This window comes from Nerophis lumbriciformis, linkage group LG03 (genome assembly GCF_033978685.3).
Source record: "Nerophis lumbriciformis linkage group LG03, RoL_Nlum_v2.1, whole genome shotgun sequence".
Classification (NCBI taxonomy): Eukaryota; Metazoa; Chordata; class Actinopteri; order Syngnathiformes; family Syngnathidae; genus Nerophis; species Nerophis lumbriciformis.
The window spans coordinates 14,373,156-14,390,966 of record NC_084550.2 but is presented as its reverse complement, the minus strand read 5'-3'; the positions used below and the strand labels follow the sequence as shown (position 1 = coordinate 14,390,966).

The window sequence follows — 17,811 nt, the reverse complement described above, 5'->3', positions numbered from 1 at the left end:
ATGTGCCACACATTTTCAATGGGAGACAGGTCTGGACTACAGGCAGGCCTGTCTAGTACCCGCACTCTTTTACTATGAAGCCACGTTGATGTAACACGTGGCTTGGCATTGTCTTGCTGAAATAAGCAGGGGCGTCCATGGTAACGTTGCTTGGATGGCAACATATGTTGCTCCAAAACAACATATGTTTTGGAGCAACATCCAAAACATATGTTGCTTAATGGCGCCTTCACAGATGTGTAAGTTACCCATGTCTTGGGCACTAATACACCCCCATACCATCACAGATGCTGGCTTTTCAACTTTGCGCCTATAACAATCCGGATGGTTCATTTCCTCTTTGGTCCGGAGGACACGACGTCCACAGCTTCCAAAAACAATTTGAAATGTGGACTCGTCAGACCACAGAACACTTTTCCACTTTGTGTCAGTCCATCTTAGATGAGCTCGGGCCCAGCAAAGCCGACGGCGTTTCTGGGTGTTGTTGATAAACGGTTTTTGCTTTGCATAGGAGAGTTATAACTTGCACTTACAGATGTAGCGACCAACTGTAGTTACTGACAGTGTGTTTCTGAAGTGTTCCTGAGCCCATGTGGTGATATCCTTTACACACTGATGTCACTTGTTGATGCAGTACAGCCTGAGGGATCGAAGGTCACAGGCTTAGCTGCTTACGTGCAGTGATTTCTCCAGATTCTCTGAACTCTTTGATGATATTACGGACCGTAAATGGTGAAATCCCTAAATTACTTGCAATAGCTGGTTGAGAAAAGTTTTTCTTAAACTGTTCAACAATTTGCTCAGGCATTTGTTGACAATGTGGTGACCCTCGCCCCATCCATTTTTGTGAATGACTGAGCATTTCATGGAATCTACTTTTATACCCAATCATGGCACCCACCTGTTCCCAATTTGCCTGTTCACCTGTGGGATGATGAACATTCTTCAACTTTATCAGTATTTATTGCCACCTTTCCTAACTTCTTTGTCACGTGCTGCTGGCATCAAATTCTAAAGTTAATGATTATTTGCAAAAAAAAAATTGTTATCAGTTTGAACATCAAATATGTTGTCTTTGTAGCATATTCAACTGAATATGGGTTGAAAATGATTTGCAAATCATTGTATTCCGTTTCTATTTACATCTAACACAATTTCCCAACTCACATGGAAACGGGGTTTGTAGAACATTTCTGTCACAATGATTTAGTACGACTTTGGGAAGCTACGAAGATTGCACCGTTGGCGAATTCCGGCTACAGTAGTCAGGCTTACTGTGCTTCAACATACGGGTATTATTATGGTGTGTGTATATGGATCCCAAAATGGCACCATTTATGAGACATCAACTGGTGTTTTGTTTCGCAATATTATGCAAAACCAACTTTTCTTACCCATTGGTTCCTGTTGATGTGTATTTACATGTTATGTAGACCACAAGGAAATGTTTTAAATGTAGAAAAAAAATCATTATACAACCCCTTTAATGCTCCTTATAATACGGTGCACCTTTTGTATGAAAATATTCATGAACAGACCCGCTCATCGGCAGTGCGCCTTATAATCCGGTGCGCCCTATAGTCCGAAAAATACTGTAGCATACCTTAGAGGTCATGAGCACAGACTTCGTCTTTTTCCTCCGCCTGAAACCGCTGAAGTCATCTTCTTTGGCGCATGGTGGTCCGGCATTTCTGGGCCTCTTATGATGGTGGATTTCCGTTCCAGGGCTCCGTGTTGTGCATTTTCTTCTCCATGATGAGGGTGAGTCCATAGTGCGCTAATTGGCTGACAGAATGATTGTGTGAGTGTGTTTTATTTAATGTGAATGATTTTATTGGTCCACCTTGACCTGTTTGGCAATTTCGTTGGTCTGACATGACAAGGATAGAGTTATTGGCAGCGTGTGAAGGTTGTGAACCCATAAATCCATAAATTAGCCATAGCATCGTATAAAGCACAGGTTTCAAAGTGTAGGAAAAAAGTAGCGGCTTGTAGTCCGAAAATGACGGCCGTTGGCTAACACCGGCTGTCGACCACACTGACTGTCTTTGGACTTCACTCTGCTCAGTCATATGGATGCGAATATGTTAATCTTTTCAGGTAAATTGGAAGAATATTTGCCATTAGCGCGGCCACCGCTGCTGCTCACTGCTCCCCTCACCTCCCAGGGGTGGAACAGGGGGATGGGTCAAATGCAAAGGGTAATTTCACCACACCTAGTGTGTGCGTGTGACTATTAGTGGTACTTTAACTTTAAACATTTTTTTATTATTGTTTTTGACAAGTTGGACTTTAATGCACACATTACTTATGAAAAGCTATGGATATTCGGCTCAAGATGAGTGTACAATTCTCATCTTTAAGAGTCCACTTAATTTTAACTTTGACTAAATTTCAGTACAACAGGTGCGTGACCCATGAATGGACAAATTCTGATTTTTTAAGATTTTTTTCCAAAACTGTGACATGCAGTATACATACACAGTGATAATCATGCTAATCTGTCTAAATTGGGGCCCTACGCAGAATTCTATATTGAGCCCCCCCAGCTGCTGCTTTTCAAATATAACATTTTTCGACCTTGTTAAATTTTATTGATGTGAAACATTTGATACTTTTTCAATTCAAGTTAAATTTAATTTGATGCGTGTTTTACACTAAAACTAATTTATTAGAAATACATTTTTCAAAAATACATATTTTTTTGTGCAAAATAACAAATTTAACGGGTAACCCTAACCTTAACCCATCGGGGACTAGGGGACTAGTTCCCTGTCATTCATTAACTGACATTGTACAACAGCGTAGAATGAACGTCCTATAACAAGAAGATAGAGAAAAAGAAGAAGCTTAATGACTACAAAAGCGGACGCGCGCAAATTTTCAGGACTTATGCAGATCCCAAATACAGATCAGCAGGTACCGGAAGGTAAGAAAAGTTGTTTTTGAACAATATTGTCTTACCTTATACAAACCCCGTTTCCATATGAGTTGGGAAATTGTGTTAGATGTAAATATAAACGGAATACAATGATTTGCAAATCATTTTCAACCCATATTCAGTTGAATATGCTACAAAGACAACATAATTGATGTTTGAACTGATAAACATGTTTTTTTTTTTTGCAAATAATCATTAACTTTAGAATTTGATGCCAGCAGCACGTGACAAAGAAGTTGGAAAAGGTGGCAATAAATACTGATAAAGTTGAGGAATGCTCATCAAATACTTATTTGGAACATCCCACAGGTGAACAGGCAAATTGGGAACAGGTGGGTGGCATGATTGGGTATAAAAACAGCTTCCCAAAAAATGGTCAGTCTTTCACAAGAAAGGATGGGGCGAGGTAAACCCCTTTGTCCACAACTGCGTGAGCAAATAGTCAAACAGTTTAAGAACAACGTTTCTCAAAGTGCAATTGCAAGAAATTTAGGGATTTCACCATCTACGGTCCATAATATCATCAAAAGGTTCAGAGAATCTGGAGAAATCACTCCACGTAAGCGGCATGGCCGGAAATCAACATTGAATGGCCGTGACCTTCGATCCTTCATACGGCACTGTATCGAAAACCGACATCAATCTCTAAAGGATATCACCACATGGGCTCAGGAACACTTCAGAAAACCACTGTCACTAAATACAGTTCGTCGCTACATCTGTAAGTGCAATTTAAAGCTCTACTATGCAAAGCGAAAGCCATTTATCAACAACATCCAGAAACGCCGCCGGCTTCTTTGGGCCCGAGATCATCTAAGATGGACTGATGCAAAGTGGAAAAGTGTTCTGTGGTCTGACGAGTCCACATTTCAAATAGTTTTTGGAAATATTCGACATCGTGTCATCCGGACCAAAGGGGAAGCGAACCATCCAGACTGTTATCGACGCAAAGTTCAAAAGCCAGCATCTGTGATGGTATGGGTGTGCATTAGTGCCCAAGGCATGGGTAACTTACACATCTGTGAAGGCGCCATTAATGCTGAAAGGTACATACAGGTTTTGGAACAACATATGCTGCCATCTAAGCGCCGTCTTTTTCATGGACGCCCCTGCTTATTTCAGCAAGACAATGCCAAGCCACATTCAGCACGTGTTACAACAGCATAGCTTCGTAAAAAAAGAGTGCGGGTACTTTCCTGGTCCGCCTGCAGTCCAGACCTGTCTCCCATAGAAAATGTGTGGCGCAATATGAAGCGTAAAATACGACAGCGGGGACCCCAGACTGTTGAACGACTGAAGCTCTAAATAAAACAACAATGGGAAATAATTCCACTTTCAAAGCTTCAACAATTAGTTTCCTCAGTTCCCAATTGTTTATTGAGTGTTGTTAAAAGAAATGGTGATGTAACACAGTGGTGAACATGCCCTTTCCCAACTACTTTGGCACGTGTTGCAGCCATGAAATTCTAAGTTAATTATTATTTGCGAAAAAAAAATAAAGTTTATGAGTTTGAACATCAAATATCTTGTCTTTGTAGTGCATTCAATTGAATATAGGTTGAAAAGGATTTGCAAATCATTGTATTCCATTTATAGTTACGTCTAACACAATTTCCCAATGAAAACGTGGTTTGTACACACACCCTAATAATACTCGTATGTTGAAGCACAGTACCAACCATCAAGCAGTGCGGCTTCATAGCTTACCAAAGTCGTACTAAAACATTTTGATGGATTTTTGAGCACCGTGTGTAACATTCTATATTTTCAATGGAACATATAAAATGTTGGTGTTGTTTACTTAAGTCAGGGGTCGGCAACCCAAAATGTTGAAAGAGCCATATTGGACCAAAAATACAAAAACAAATCTGTCTGGAGCCGCAAAAAATTAAAAGCCATATTACATACAGATAGTGTGTCATGAGATATAAATTGAATTAAGAGGACTTAAAGCAAACTAAATGAGTTCAAATATACCTACAAATGAGGCATAATGATGCAATATGTACATATAGCTAGTCTAAATAGCATGTTAGCATCGATTAGCTTGCAGTCATGCAGTGACCAAATATGTCCGATTAGCACTCCACACAAGTCAATAACATCAACAAAACTCACCTTTCATGCACAACGTTAAAAGTTTTGTGGACAAAATGAGACAGAAAAAGAAGTGGCATAAAACACGTCCTAGAAAGTCGGAGAAAGTTATACATGTAAACAAACTAAGGTGAGTTCAAAGACCGCCAAAATTAGTAGGACAAAACGGCGCTTGCCAAATACTCGAATCAGTGAAGCATGTTTAATATAAACAGTGTGCTTTGTAACAATTAGGGAGGCTTGTGTCATGTTTGTCCTCCTGCAGAAACCATATTAAAACAAAAAATAGATTTTTTCCCCCTCATCTTTTTCCATTTTTCATACATGTTTTAAAAAGCTCCAGAGAGCCACTAGGGCGGCGCTAAAGAGCCGCTAGAGCCGCGGGTTGCCGACCCCTGACTTAAGTCATATTGCAGTCTACACGTATCTCTTATGTGTGACTGCCATCTACTGGCCACCTTTATCATTTCACCATGTACCAAATAAAATTGCTTCTAGGTTGGTAAGCACAACCAAAATTATTCTGCACCGGGTTATAAGGCGGAGTTTTGCGAAAATGAAAGGATTTTAAGTGTGCCTTATAGTCTGGAAAAATATGGTACAATCAAATCCCATGCAGTCCATATTACATTACTCAGAAACATTTATAATGTCATCAGATATTACAAAATGTATAAAGATTGAGTCATTCTGACTTTCAATTATTGCGGTAGAAATGCACTCACTTTCATTTTATATAAACAATCGTTCTGCTGTCACCACCCCAGCAAATGATGGCAGAGAAATGAGAGCTGGCGTGTCTTTGGGCTGTTGTTGCAAATAGAGTGTCACAGGAAACCCTGAGTGGAAAATTCTTCGGCTACCCTCTGGGAATTCCCTCCAAGGGAATAAATCTGTGTGTGTGTGTGGGTTGGGGGAAGCTATCATTATGTGTTTTCCCCAATCAATGCCAACTGTAGGAAAAAGCTGAGTTAATCAGTTTAAAACTAACAAACACGCCTCAGAAAATATGTACTGTACATCTAATGTAGTTTCTTGGCAGTAGACAATCTCTATTTAGATTTGTAAAAAATTTTCTGCAAGGTCTCAGTCTTAGTCAGTCCCTTTTAATCTCACACAGAAGCCGGCGTCACGCTCGATCCTCTAAGCAAGAATAGGGCTTTGAATAATTCATCCTCGGTATTTTTTGTGTGTGTGTGTGTAATTTATTGCAGCGTGAAGTCGAGCGTGTGTTACACGCAAAGCCGGTTGTTTTCATGACAAAGAAGGTAAACGTTGTTATGCACGCGCAATCTCGCCACACGACAGGTGAAATTGGTCGCAAAACATTACGCAACTCCTAAATTAGTCATCGCGCTCTTCCATGTAACCTCGGAGATACTGTTAATACTTGATCAAAACAGGCGTGTTTCACCCCAAAAAAAACAAATAAAAACTTGCAGTTGGGTTTTGGTTCTTAGAGTTTTCCAGGCTCGTTAAAACTCTCACGCAAAGTTCTGATCTTGTAATAAGATCTAACTGTTCATCCTTGTAAACGTTTTGGACATACACTATATTGCCAAAAGTATTTGGCCACCTGCCTTGACTCACATATGAACTTGAAGTGCCATCCCATTCCTCACCCATAGGGATTTAATATGATGTTGGTCCACCTTTTGCAGCTAATACAGCTTCAACTCTTCTGGGAAGGCTGTCCACAAGGTTGCGGAGTGTGTTTATAGGAGTTTTCCACCATTCTTCCAAAAAAGCGCATTGGTGAGGTCACACACTGATGTTGGTCGGGATGGCCTGGCTCTCAGTCTTTGTTCTAATTCATCCCAAAGGTGTTCTATCGGGTTCAGGTCAGGACTCTGTGCAGGCCAGTCAAGTTCATCCACACCAGACTCTGTCATCCATGTCTTTATGGAACTTGCTTTGTGCACTTGTGCACAGTCATGTTGGAAGAGGAAGTGGCCCGCTCCAGGAGTTGGGCTTGGCCCCTTAGTTCCAGTGAAAGGAACTTTGAATGCTCCAGGACACTAAAACATTTTGGACAATTCCATGCTCCCAACCTTGTGGGAACGGTTTGGCGGGCCCCTTCCTCTTCCAACATGTCTCATAGGTGCCATTTTGGGTACTTATATACACACCATAATAATACCCGTATGTTGAAGCACAGTACGTCTGACTATGGTAGCCGTAATGCGCCAAAAATCCATCAAACGGTGCGGCTTTGTAGTTTACCAAAGTCATACTAAAACATTTTGACAGATTTTCTAGCACCGTGTGTATTTTTTTTTTTTACTCTCAATGAAACATCAAAGTTTCGGGCTTTCTTACTAGTCATTTATTGAACAGGCGTCATCAACCTGCAGTCCACACGTATCGCTTATGGGTGACTGCCATCTACTGGTCACACTTACTCATTACACCATGTACCACATAAAATTGCTTAGAGGTCGGTAAGCACATCCAGAATTAATCCGTGCATTAGGCGCACCGGGTTATAAGGCGCACGTCGATTTTCGAGAAATTGAAAGGATTTTAATTGCACCTAATAGTCCGAAAAATACGGATAATAATACGGGTATTATTATGGTGTGTGTGTATAAGGACCCCAAAACGGCACCAATTAGGAGAAATCAACTAGTGTTTTGTTTCGCAATATTGCCATTTTTCCAGTGTTGTTGTTGCACTAATGATCCACGGATGATGAGACACTGCTCCATTGTTAGTTTAAGCAAAGTTGGAATGTCATTAAAACAGTTAGCTCCATCTTTTGACATCCCTTCTTCGACTGCTGTCCTTGCACGCTACACCGCTACAACAAAGGATGACGGGGAGAAGATGCTGTCAAAGTGGAGCCACGTAAATAAGACCCGCTCACAAAACTGCGCATCCTGAAGAGACTGTCACAAACGGCCTGAAGATGATCTGTAAAACATAATCAATGCACCATTTTGACCAGAGAAACACAATTACACAATTACATGTTATGTAGACCACAGTGAAAGGTTTTAAAAAATCATTATATGACCCCTTTAATGCGCCTTATTACGCCTTATTGGGCTTTAGGGCTCCGTGTTGTGTATTTTCTTCTCCATGATGATGGTGAGTCCATAGTGGCGACAAATAAAGTACGTTTCTTACAAGTATCATCTCTGCCGGACGAGGAATTGCTAAACATGCTTCACTTCACACCGTAGTTTACCGGCGTCAAAATGATAACAAACGCCATTGGTGAATCCACACGTAGCATCCACTGTAACGACGTGGTATCGGATTGATACCCAAATTTGTAATATCATCCAAAACTAATGTAAAGCATCCAAACAACAGAAGAATAAGTGATTATTACATTTTAACAGAAGTGTAGATGGAACATGTTAAAAGAGAAAGGAAGCAGATATTTACAGTAAACGAGCAATTAGATTAATAATCAATTTTTACAGTTTGTCCCTCATAATGTTGACAAAATAATAGAATGATAAATGACACAATATGTTACTGCATATGTCAGCAGACTAATTAGGAGCCTTTGTTTGTTTACTTACTACCAGAGGTGGGTAGTAACGCGCTACATTTACTCCGTTACATCTACTTGAGTAACTTTTGGGATAAATTGTACTTCTAAGAGTAGTTTTAATGCAACATACTTTTACTTTTACTTGAGTATATTTATAGAGAAGAAACGCTACTTTTACTCCGCTACTTTTATCTACATTCAGCTCGCTACTCGCTACTAATTTTTATCGATCTGTTAATGCACGCTTTATTTGTTTTGGTCTGTCATAGTGCCTGCGTTTCAACAAATACAGTCACTGGTGACGTTCACTCCGTTCCACCAATCAGATGCAGTCACTGGTGACGTTGGACCAATCAAACAGAGCCAGGCGGTCACATGACCTGACTTAAACAAGTTGAAAAACTTATTCGGGTGGTCAATTGTACGGAATATATACTGTACTGTGCAATCTACTAATAAAAGTTTCAATCAATCAATCAAAAGTGTGAAGGAAAAAAGACCCTTTTTTATTTCAATCGTACATCCTGTCAAAAGCCTAAAGACTGACTGCACAGTTCCTGTCTTCACAATAAAAGTGCCGCTCCATCGCGCCTGCGCTTTCAAAACAAGAGTCTCCGAAAGCCAGCGCAAACAAGCTAGCAAGCTACGGAGTTTGCCGCCAATGTATTTCTTGTAAAGTGTATAAAAACGAATATGGAAGCTGGACAAATAAGGTGCCAAAAACCAACCACTTTCATGTGGTATTAGACAGAAAGGAGGAACTTTTTTTCTCCTCCATTTGAAAACGTGGACGCTATCAGCACTACGGTCTGATTACAATCAATGCAAGTCATCAGAATCAGGTAATACACCAACTTATATTCTTGTCTTCATGAAAGAAAGGAATCTATATGTGTTAAACATGCATGTATATTCATTAAAACACCTTTAACATGTAAACAAAAACGGCAAAATAAATAAATATAAATTATATACTGTATATATATATGTGTGTGTATATATATGTATATGTATATATATATGTATATATGTATATATATATATATATATATATATATATATATATATATATATATATATATATATATATATATATATATATATATATATATATATATATATATATGATATGTGTGTGTATGTTACTCATCAGTTACTCAGTACTTGAGTAGTTTTTTCACAACATACTTTTTACTTTTACTCAAGTAAATATTTGGGTGACTACTCCTTACTTTTACTTGAGTAATAAATCTCTAAAGTAACAGTACTCTTACTTGAGTACAATTTCTGGCTACTCTACCCACCTCTGCTTACTACTAAAAGACATATTTTCTAGTATGTTCACCATGTTATTTAAGGACAAACTTGCAATAAGAAACATATGTTTAATGTACCCTAAGATTTTTTGTTAAAATAAAGCCAATGATGCAATTTTTTGTGGTTCCCTTTATTAAGAAAAGTATTGAAAAGTACCGAAAAGTATCGAAATCATTTTGGTACCGGTACCAAAATATTGGTATCGGGACAACGCTACTTTTAAGGTAAATTTGAAGAATATTTGTCATTAAATATTTTGCTAAACATTTTTTTTTATTATTGTTTTTGACAAGTTGGACCTTAATGTACTTATGAAAAGTAATGTGCTAATAATAAAATGTGTAGGCAATTGTGGAATATTATCATGAGGCGATTTATTTATATAATGTATATTCACTGTTATAAGGGCACTAAAGGCAACCATAAATACAATAAGTTGGACAGCCGTGTCTTATGTTTTATATTGATATTATCTTGATTGTGTATGTACTTGTAGAGGTTTCCCTCTTGAGGTGGGTTCGTCTGATGCCGACAGATCTTCTCGACCCCGATAGACAGTTTGAATCACGTCTTTTATTGTTATACAGTAGTATGTATCTCGGACTTTCCAGTCCGGCGTGTCTCTGCTTTTCAGTCTGTCTCTTGCTCTGCTCCAACCACCCCCCCGCCCCCCCGTGTCTCGTTCCGGCTGCTGCTAATAAGGGCGACAGGTGATTAGATAATCAGCCCCAGCTGGGCAATCTACTCACCTGCCGCTGGCTTCGAGGCTGTGCCATACACACCCCATTCATGCAGGAGGCGCGCCGACCACGCCCTCCTCCACAGTACTTTGTCATATTTTATTCATTATGGTACTTTTTCTTCACTTAGAATATTGCTTGTCTTCGGTACACTAATGTGTACATTATAGGCCATTGGTTCTTTGTTTTATTTTTGCAAAAAGCACATATCTATTTTTATATTGCTCTTTTTTATCTTTGGTATGACCATTATTATGTACATTCCAAGTTATTGTTTTTTTGTTTTTTGTTGATGCTATTTTTGTATTACTCAATGTTATTATTGATCATGCTATGAATTAATGTATTTATTCCGGCAGACATATATAGCAACACTTCATCACTCTTTGTTATTTGACAGAAATGCAACGGCATACGGGATACGGGAAAAAAGCAAGAATGCTTAACCATGTCCCGCCCCTATTTTACAATCAATTTATCTGTTGGTTTTATATGTTGGTTATATAGTCCAAGTTTCAACAGCAGATTTGATGGATACATGACAATTTCAGAACAACAATAACACTTTGTCAGTAGCATTGAGCGACCATGAGATTAGCTCCATCTTGCCTGGGTATCTTTCGTCTTCTGAAGCCTTGTCTGGTGTGTTATGTTCCTTATTCCACAGTGAGTTCTTTTGCACCTGTGTCCCACAGTTGAGATAGTCCTAACAACTAGTCATGTTTTTGATAGTTTCCCAACAACACATTTTTTACCGCAAGGTTGAACACTCTTAGGCTAGAAGACAGTTTAATTTCTCCGCCCACATTGTCAGACAGTTTCACCCCCGCTATAGATAACGTTTGTGCCTTGACTGTGGAATTCCACATGTTATGTTTGAATTTCAGGACACCCCTGAGCTTATGTGGACCATCTCTGAGTGAAAACAGACTGTTATGACCTTTGTGAGGCCATACTATAACTTGAAGGCTACTGTATTGGATTATATCATGTAGTTTAAGAAAATTACTCATTATGAACAGATCATTGGTATGTGCTCTATATGGGGCATAATGTATAATTATAATTGCCTTTTCCTGGAGCTTAAATAGCGGTTATACTGCATTGTAATCTTTTGTTTTGTGATTGTGTGATGTTTTTGCCTGGACCCAAGGAAGAATAGTCTCCACTGCGGTGTAGCCAAATGGGGATCCTTAATAAACTAAACTAAACTAAAATTATATTGATGTAGGATGGTAACAATATGTTTTTTTTTTGCAGTGCATCACACTGATAAGTGATTCTAATGTTTCTCTACCTCATACTTGCCAACCCTCCCGAATTTTCCGGGAGACTCCCGAAATTCAGCGCCTCTCCCGAAAACCTCCCGGGACAAATATTCTCCCGAAAATCTCCCGAAATTCAGCCGGAGCTGGAGGCCACGCCCCCTCCAGCTCAATGCAGACCTGAGTGAGGACAGCCTTTTTTTTTTATGACGGGAGGAAAACAGGGTGACAAGAACTAAATCATCCAGACTAGAGATACATTGTATTATTATGTCTATCTTACCTAAAAATAAATATATTTATTAATTTAAAAAAAAACTAAATACATTTTTACTATATTTTGCTAAAAACATCAAAATTAATTGTATTTTTATTTGTGTTTTTTCTGACTCCTTATTACATCCAGCCATAGAATTATACATTAAAATAAACATATTGGAAATAATTAATTTTAAATGATCATAATAATTCATTTAAAATGACCATATTTAATTATTAAAATATTTGCTTGTTTATCAACAACTTTAGCATTTTATTCATTACATTTTGAAGCTCTCAGAAGCCAAGTTTTGTTATATTCCTTAAGATTTATTTATGCAAGTTTGAAGTATCAATTATCTAAACAGTTTTGTTTGCATATTTTCAGGATTTGATTTGATTTGATGTATATATATATATATATATATATATATATATATATATATATATATATATATATATATATATATATATATAAATAAATATGTATGAAATACTTGACTTGGTGAATTCTAGCTGTCAATATACTTCTCCCCTCTTAACCACGCCCCCGTCCCACCCCCGACCACGCCCCCCACCCCCCACCTCCCGAAATCGGAGGTCTCAAGGTTGGCAAGTATGCTCTACCTGCATGAGAGAAAACATAATTGTGGAAGTCGCTTCCTAGCAGCTCCACTATAGACACGGCACAAGAGCCCAGCGTGCAGGTTTAACAAAGTTTTAATGTTTTCAAACAGATTTTTCAAAGTCTTTCTTGGCATGTCGTGACATTGCCGTCACTCCCAATCCTCTCTCCCGCTCTGCTCCCGGCTGCTTACTGTTAAAGACAACAGATGATTAGATTAACACGTACCACCTGTGGAATCTAATCACCTGCCAGCTGTGTCTCGCCGTCCCGCAAATGCCCCGCCCCTATCTGATGGTGCTCCGCCCTCGACACCATTGCCAGAGGCGCTGACGCACTTCCCTCCACAATAATGCAATAAGATGCTCTGATATTCTGCTCTCACCTGAGTCCTCTTATCCCGGTCTATTGTTTATGTTACAGACGAGGGCCAGACCGTTTGCGCTTCCCCGGACGACCTGGAGGACCGTCGTCTCGGCGAGATGGGGATCCAACTACGGACGTTGTGTCACCCCACTCTGGGCTCCTGGGACTACCTTTTCTTCGTGATCATCGGCTTCGTCATCTTCGCCGCGGGGACCGTGTCGGCCTGGGTCATGGGGGTCATCATGGTGCTCTACGAGCGCTACATCAAGAAGAAGGACGAGCAGCTGGAGCTGGACGAGGTGGGGATGGACCGGACCGCACGGGCCAGGAGTGACCACGGGGATGCTTTGTTAAAACACACTGTATAGATAGGGGTTTTTGGCCTCTTTTTTTTCTCACTTTGGATTGTCACTGTGACAGTTTGCGACTTTTTTGATAGGTTGATTGGGAAGTGCCTGACTGACAAGGAGGATGTGAGTCAAGCCGGTTCCCTCCAAGCTTGTATGACCATTTAGGGTACAGCCATTGTTGTGTACAAATTGATAACTTATATTTTGAGCGTCAGATGGCGACCTACCTCGCAAACACTGCCAGATCTATCAAGGTACAATCGAAATGTCCCTTGTGGTACTCATGGACCACGTAGGGCTTATTGCTGGACTCCTGTATAAGACTTGTTGTACCTTTTCCAGGGCCCAAGAGCTACATGCATGTTTCAAAAGCAGTACTTTTTTTAGGGTACCACACCAGCGACAAACTGTTATCTGCTGCGAGAGATTAGTACAATCAATCAAAAAAATAAAAAAGCTACAGTATATTGCCAAAAGTATTTGGCCACCCATCCAAATGATTAGAATCAGATGTCCTAAGGTGTATAAAATCAAGCACTTAGGCATGGAGACTCTTTATACAAATATAGGACAATTCCATGCTCCCAACCTTCCTTTTCCAACATGACTGTGCACCAGTGCACAAAGCAAGGTCCATACAGACATGGATGACAGAGTCTGGTGTGGGTGAACTTGACTGGCCTGCACAGAGTCCTGACCTGAACCCGATAGAACACCTTTGGGATGAATTAGAACGGAGACTGAGAGCCAGGCCTTCTCGACCAATGCGCTTTTGGAAGAATGGTCGAAAATTCCTATAAGCACACTCCGCAACTTTGTGGACAGCCTTCCCAGAAGAGTTGAAGCTGTGATAGCGGCAAAAGGTGGACCAACATCATATTGAACCCTATGGGTTAGGAATGGGATGGCACTTCAAGTTCATATGTGAGTCAAGGCAAGTGGCCAAATACTTTTGGCAATATAGTGTATATATGAAATAGATGACCAAATAATATGGAAAGCAATGTTGCAATAAAAGCCATTTTTTATGATTGGAAAAAAAACACTTTAACTGTTACTAAAGCAAATATCATCATCTCTGCTTGTTTGTTTTTTACTTCAAAACAGTGGCAGTCAGTGCTGCTATGGTAGTTTTTTTGCCTGAAGGAACTGCACTTTTTTTTTTAAATTCACAACCCTCATGTAAGACATATGTTTTTCTTTTTTTTATTGCATTCTAAATAGTAAATAAATGCGACGGAGCTAATGTGAGTCCCTCTAAAAGGCGCTCTAAAAACATCCAAACAACTCCATTAAGGTTGTATTTACACACGGTAAGTATATATGTAATGTAGTATCAAGCACATTTATAAAAACATTTTGACATTTTGACACATTCATTTAAAAAACGCATCACAACATTCGCTTTTCCCTTCCACAAAATCACTGATTATTACTGACTGCCGACATCATGAGACCCAACACACGTCACTTACTGTGCAATGTCTGCTGTCATTAGGATGAAGTGTATTTCTGGTCTTGTCATCCTCGTCCGGACAGAAGGATGACACAGCAGTGCGGCTGGATCAAAAGAGACGTCGGAGACGCTTTGCTGAATAAAAAGTTGCTTTATTACAAGCGAGCATCATTAAACAGGTCTGCAGTACCCAGAGGAGCCTAGAATACAAGGATTTGCAAATCCTTTTCAACTTATATTCAATTGAATAGACTGCAAAGACAAGATATTTAATGTTCGAACTGAGAAACTTAATTTTTTTTTGCAAATAATCATTAACTTAGAATTTAATGGCAGCAACACATTGCAAAAAAGTTGGCTCAGGGGCATTTTTACCACTGTGTTACATGGCCTTTCCTTTTAACAACACTTAGTAAATGTTTGGGAACTGAGGATACCAATTTTTGAAGCTTTTCAGGTGGAAGAAAGTTCCCATACTTGCTTGATGTACAGCTTAAGTTGTTCAACAGTCCGTGCCTGCAACATGTTTCAAAGAAGCTGGCACAAGTGGAAAAAAAGACTGAGAAAGTTGAGGAATACTCATCAAACACTTATTTGGAACATCCCACAGGTGAACAGGCTAATTGGGAACAGGTGAGTGCCATGATTGGGTATACAAGTAGATTCCATGAAATGCTCAGTCATTAACAAACAAGGATGGGGTGAGGATCACCACTTTGTGAACAAATGCGTGAGCAAATTGTCCAACAGTTTAAAGGGGAACATTTTCACAATTTCAGAAGGGTTAAAACCATTAAAAATCAGTTCCCAGTGGCTTATTTTATTTTTCGAAGTTTTTTTCAAAATTTTACCCATCACGCAATATCCCTAAAAAAAGCTTCAAAGTGCCTGATTTTAACCATCGTTATATACACCCGTCCGTGACGTCACATAGTGAAGCCAACACAAACAAACATGGCGCATAGAACAGCAAGCTATAGCGACATTAGCTCGTATTCAGACTCGGATTTCAGCGGCTTAAGCGATTCAACAGATTACGCATGTATTGAAACGGATGGTTGTAGTGTCGAGGCAGGTAGCGAAAATGAAATTGAAGAAGAAACTGAAGCTATTGAGCCATATCGGTTTGTACCGTATGCAAGCGAAACCGACGAAAACAACACGACAGCCAGCGACACGGGAGAAAACGAGGACTAATTTGGCGATCGCCTTCTAACCAACGATTGGTATGTGTTTGTTTGGCATTAAAGGAAACTAACAACTATGAACTAGGCTTACAGCATATGAAATACATTTGGCAACAACATGCACTTTGAGAGTGCAGAAAGCCCAATTTTCATCAATTAATATATTCTGTAGACATACCCTCATCCGCTCTCTTTTCCTGAAAGCTGATCTGTCCAGTTTTGGAGTTGATGTCAGCAGGCCAGGGAAGCTAGGGTCGATATTCTTCTCTTGATCATCTTTGGTGGCATAAGGGACGGTGTGAGCCAAGACATCCAGGGGGTTTAGCTCGCTCGTCTGCGGCAACAAACTGCCGCCATTGCTTGCCGTGCTAGCGAGGTCCTTTGTCCCTGAATTGCTCACACACTCCGGCAGATTCAATGGGGGTCTGGCGGCAGATTTCTTTGACTTTATCGTTGGAAATGCATCTGCTTTGAGTGTCGCAGGATATCCACACATTCTTGCCATCTCTGTCGTAGCATAGCTTTCGTCGGTAAAGTGTGCAGAACAAACGTCCAATTTCTTGCCACTTTCGCATCTTTGGGCCACTGGTGCAACTTGAATCCGTCCCTGTTCGTGTTGTTACACCCTCCGACAACACACCGACGAGGCATGATGTCTCTAAGGTACGGAAAACAGTCGAAAAAACGGAAAATAACTGAGTTGATTTGACTCAGTGTTTGTAATGTGTTTGAGAAAATGGCGGATTGCTTCCCGATGTGACGTCACATTGTGACGTCATCGCTCCGAGAGCGAATAATAGAAAGGCGTTTAATTCGCCAAAATTCACCCATTTAGAGTTCGGAAATCGGTTTAAAAAATATGGTCTTTTTTCTGCAACATCAAGGTATATATTGACGCTTACATAGGTCTGGTGATAATGTTCCCCTTTAAGAACAACATTTCTCAACAAACTATTGCAAGGGATTTAGGGTATTCGCTATCTACGGTCCCTAATATCATCGAAAGGTTCAGAGAATCTGAAGAAATCACTGCAAGGCCAAAAACCAACATTGAATGCCCGTGACCTTCGATCCCTCAGGCGGTACTGCATCAAAAAGCGACATCAGTTTGTAAAAGATATCACCACATGGGCTCAGGAACACTTCAGAAAACCACTGTCAGTAACTACAGTTTGTCGCTACATCTTTAAATGAGTAATATACGGAAAAACATTTTTCTCTACAATTTATTGGGAGAATTGTGGCCCGCAAGTCTTTAACTCCCTGAAAATGTGCCCCCCAAACAATGTAGTTCAATATATCCTCTCCACAACATAGATAACCTGTCCTGGTTCTCTTGTTTTGACAGTATTTCCTGTTTGGTTTCTGTGTTTTTGAAGCACTTTTACTTTCTGCTCCATGTCCTACCAGCACACCTGATTCTGATTAATTACTTCTATTTAGGTCCCTCCTTCAGCGCCGGATCATTCGACTTTGTAAACTGTTGCTTGGTGTGCTGTTCCCTGCTTCATGTGACAATTACATTAGTTTCACCTGCCATTCTCTGCATCCTTGGGGTCACGCTGCATGCAACACTTGCCAAACGGTGACAGTTTGTACGGATCAAAAATACATTTGATCAGGTTCTTAATCGTATTTCAGTTTAGGAGAGGTGTAAAAAAATGATGTCAACAAGGAGGGGAAATAAGAAGAAATAAATGAGAA

At 39.8% G+C, this 17,811-nt stretch overlaps 1 protein-coding gene across 1 annotated transcript in view; it reads left to right on the top strand.

Annotated features, from left to right (window-relative positions):
- LOC133579625 (leucine-rich repeat-containing protein 52-like) overlaps nucleotides 1-14,605 on the top strand; it is a 38,499-nt gene extending 23,894 nt beyond the window's left edge. The window contains exon 2 of the mRNA XM_061934085.1: nucleotides 13,172-14,605. Coding sequence (XP_061790069.1) covers nucleotides 13,172-13,482 — 311 coding nt within the window. The 3' untranslated portion in view covers nucleotides 13,483-14,605. The remainder of the gene's footprint in view (nucleotides 1-13,171) is intronic.
- Nucleotides 14,606-17,811: the final 3,206 nt, after the last annotated feature.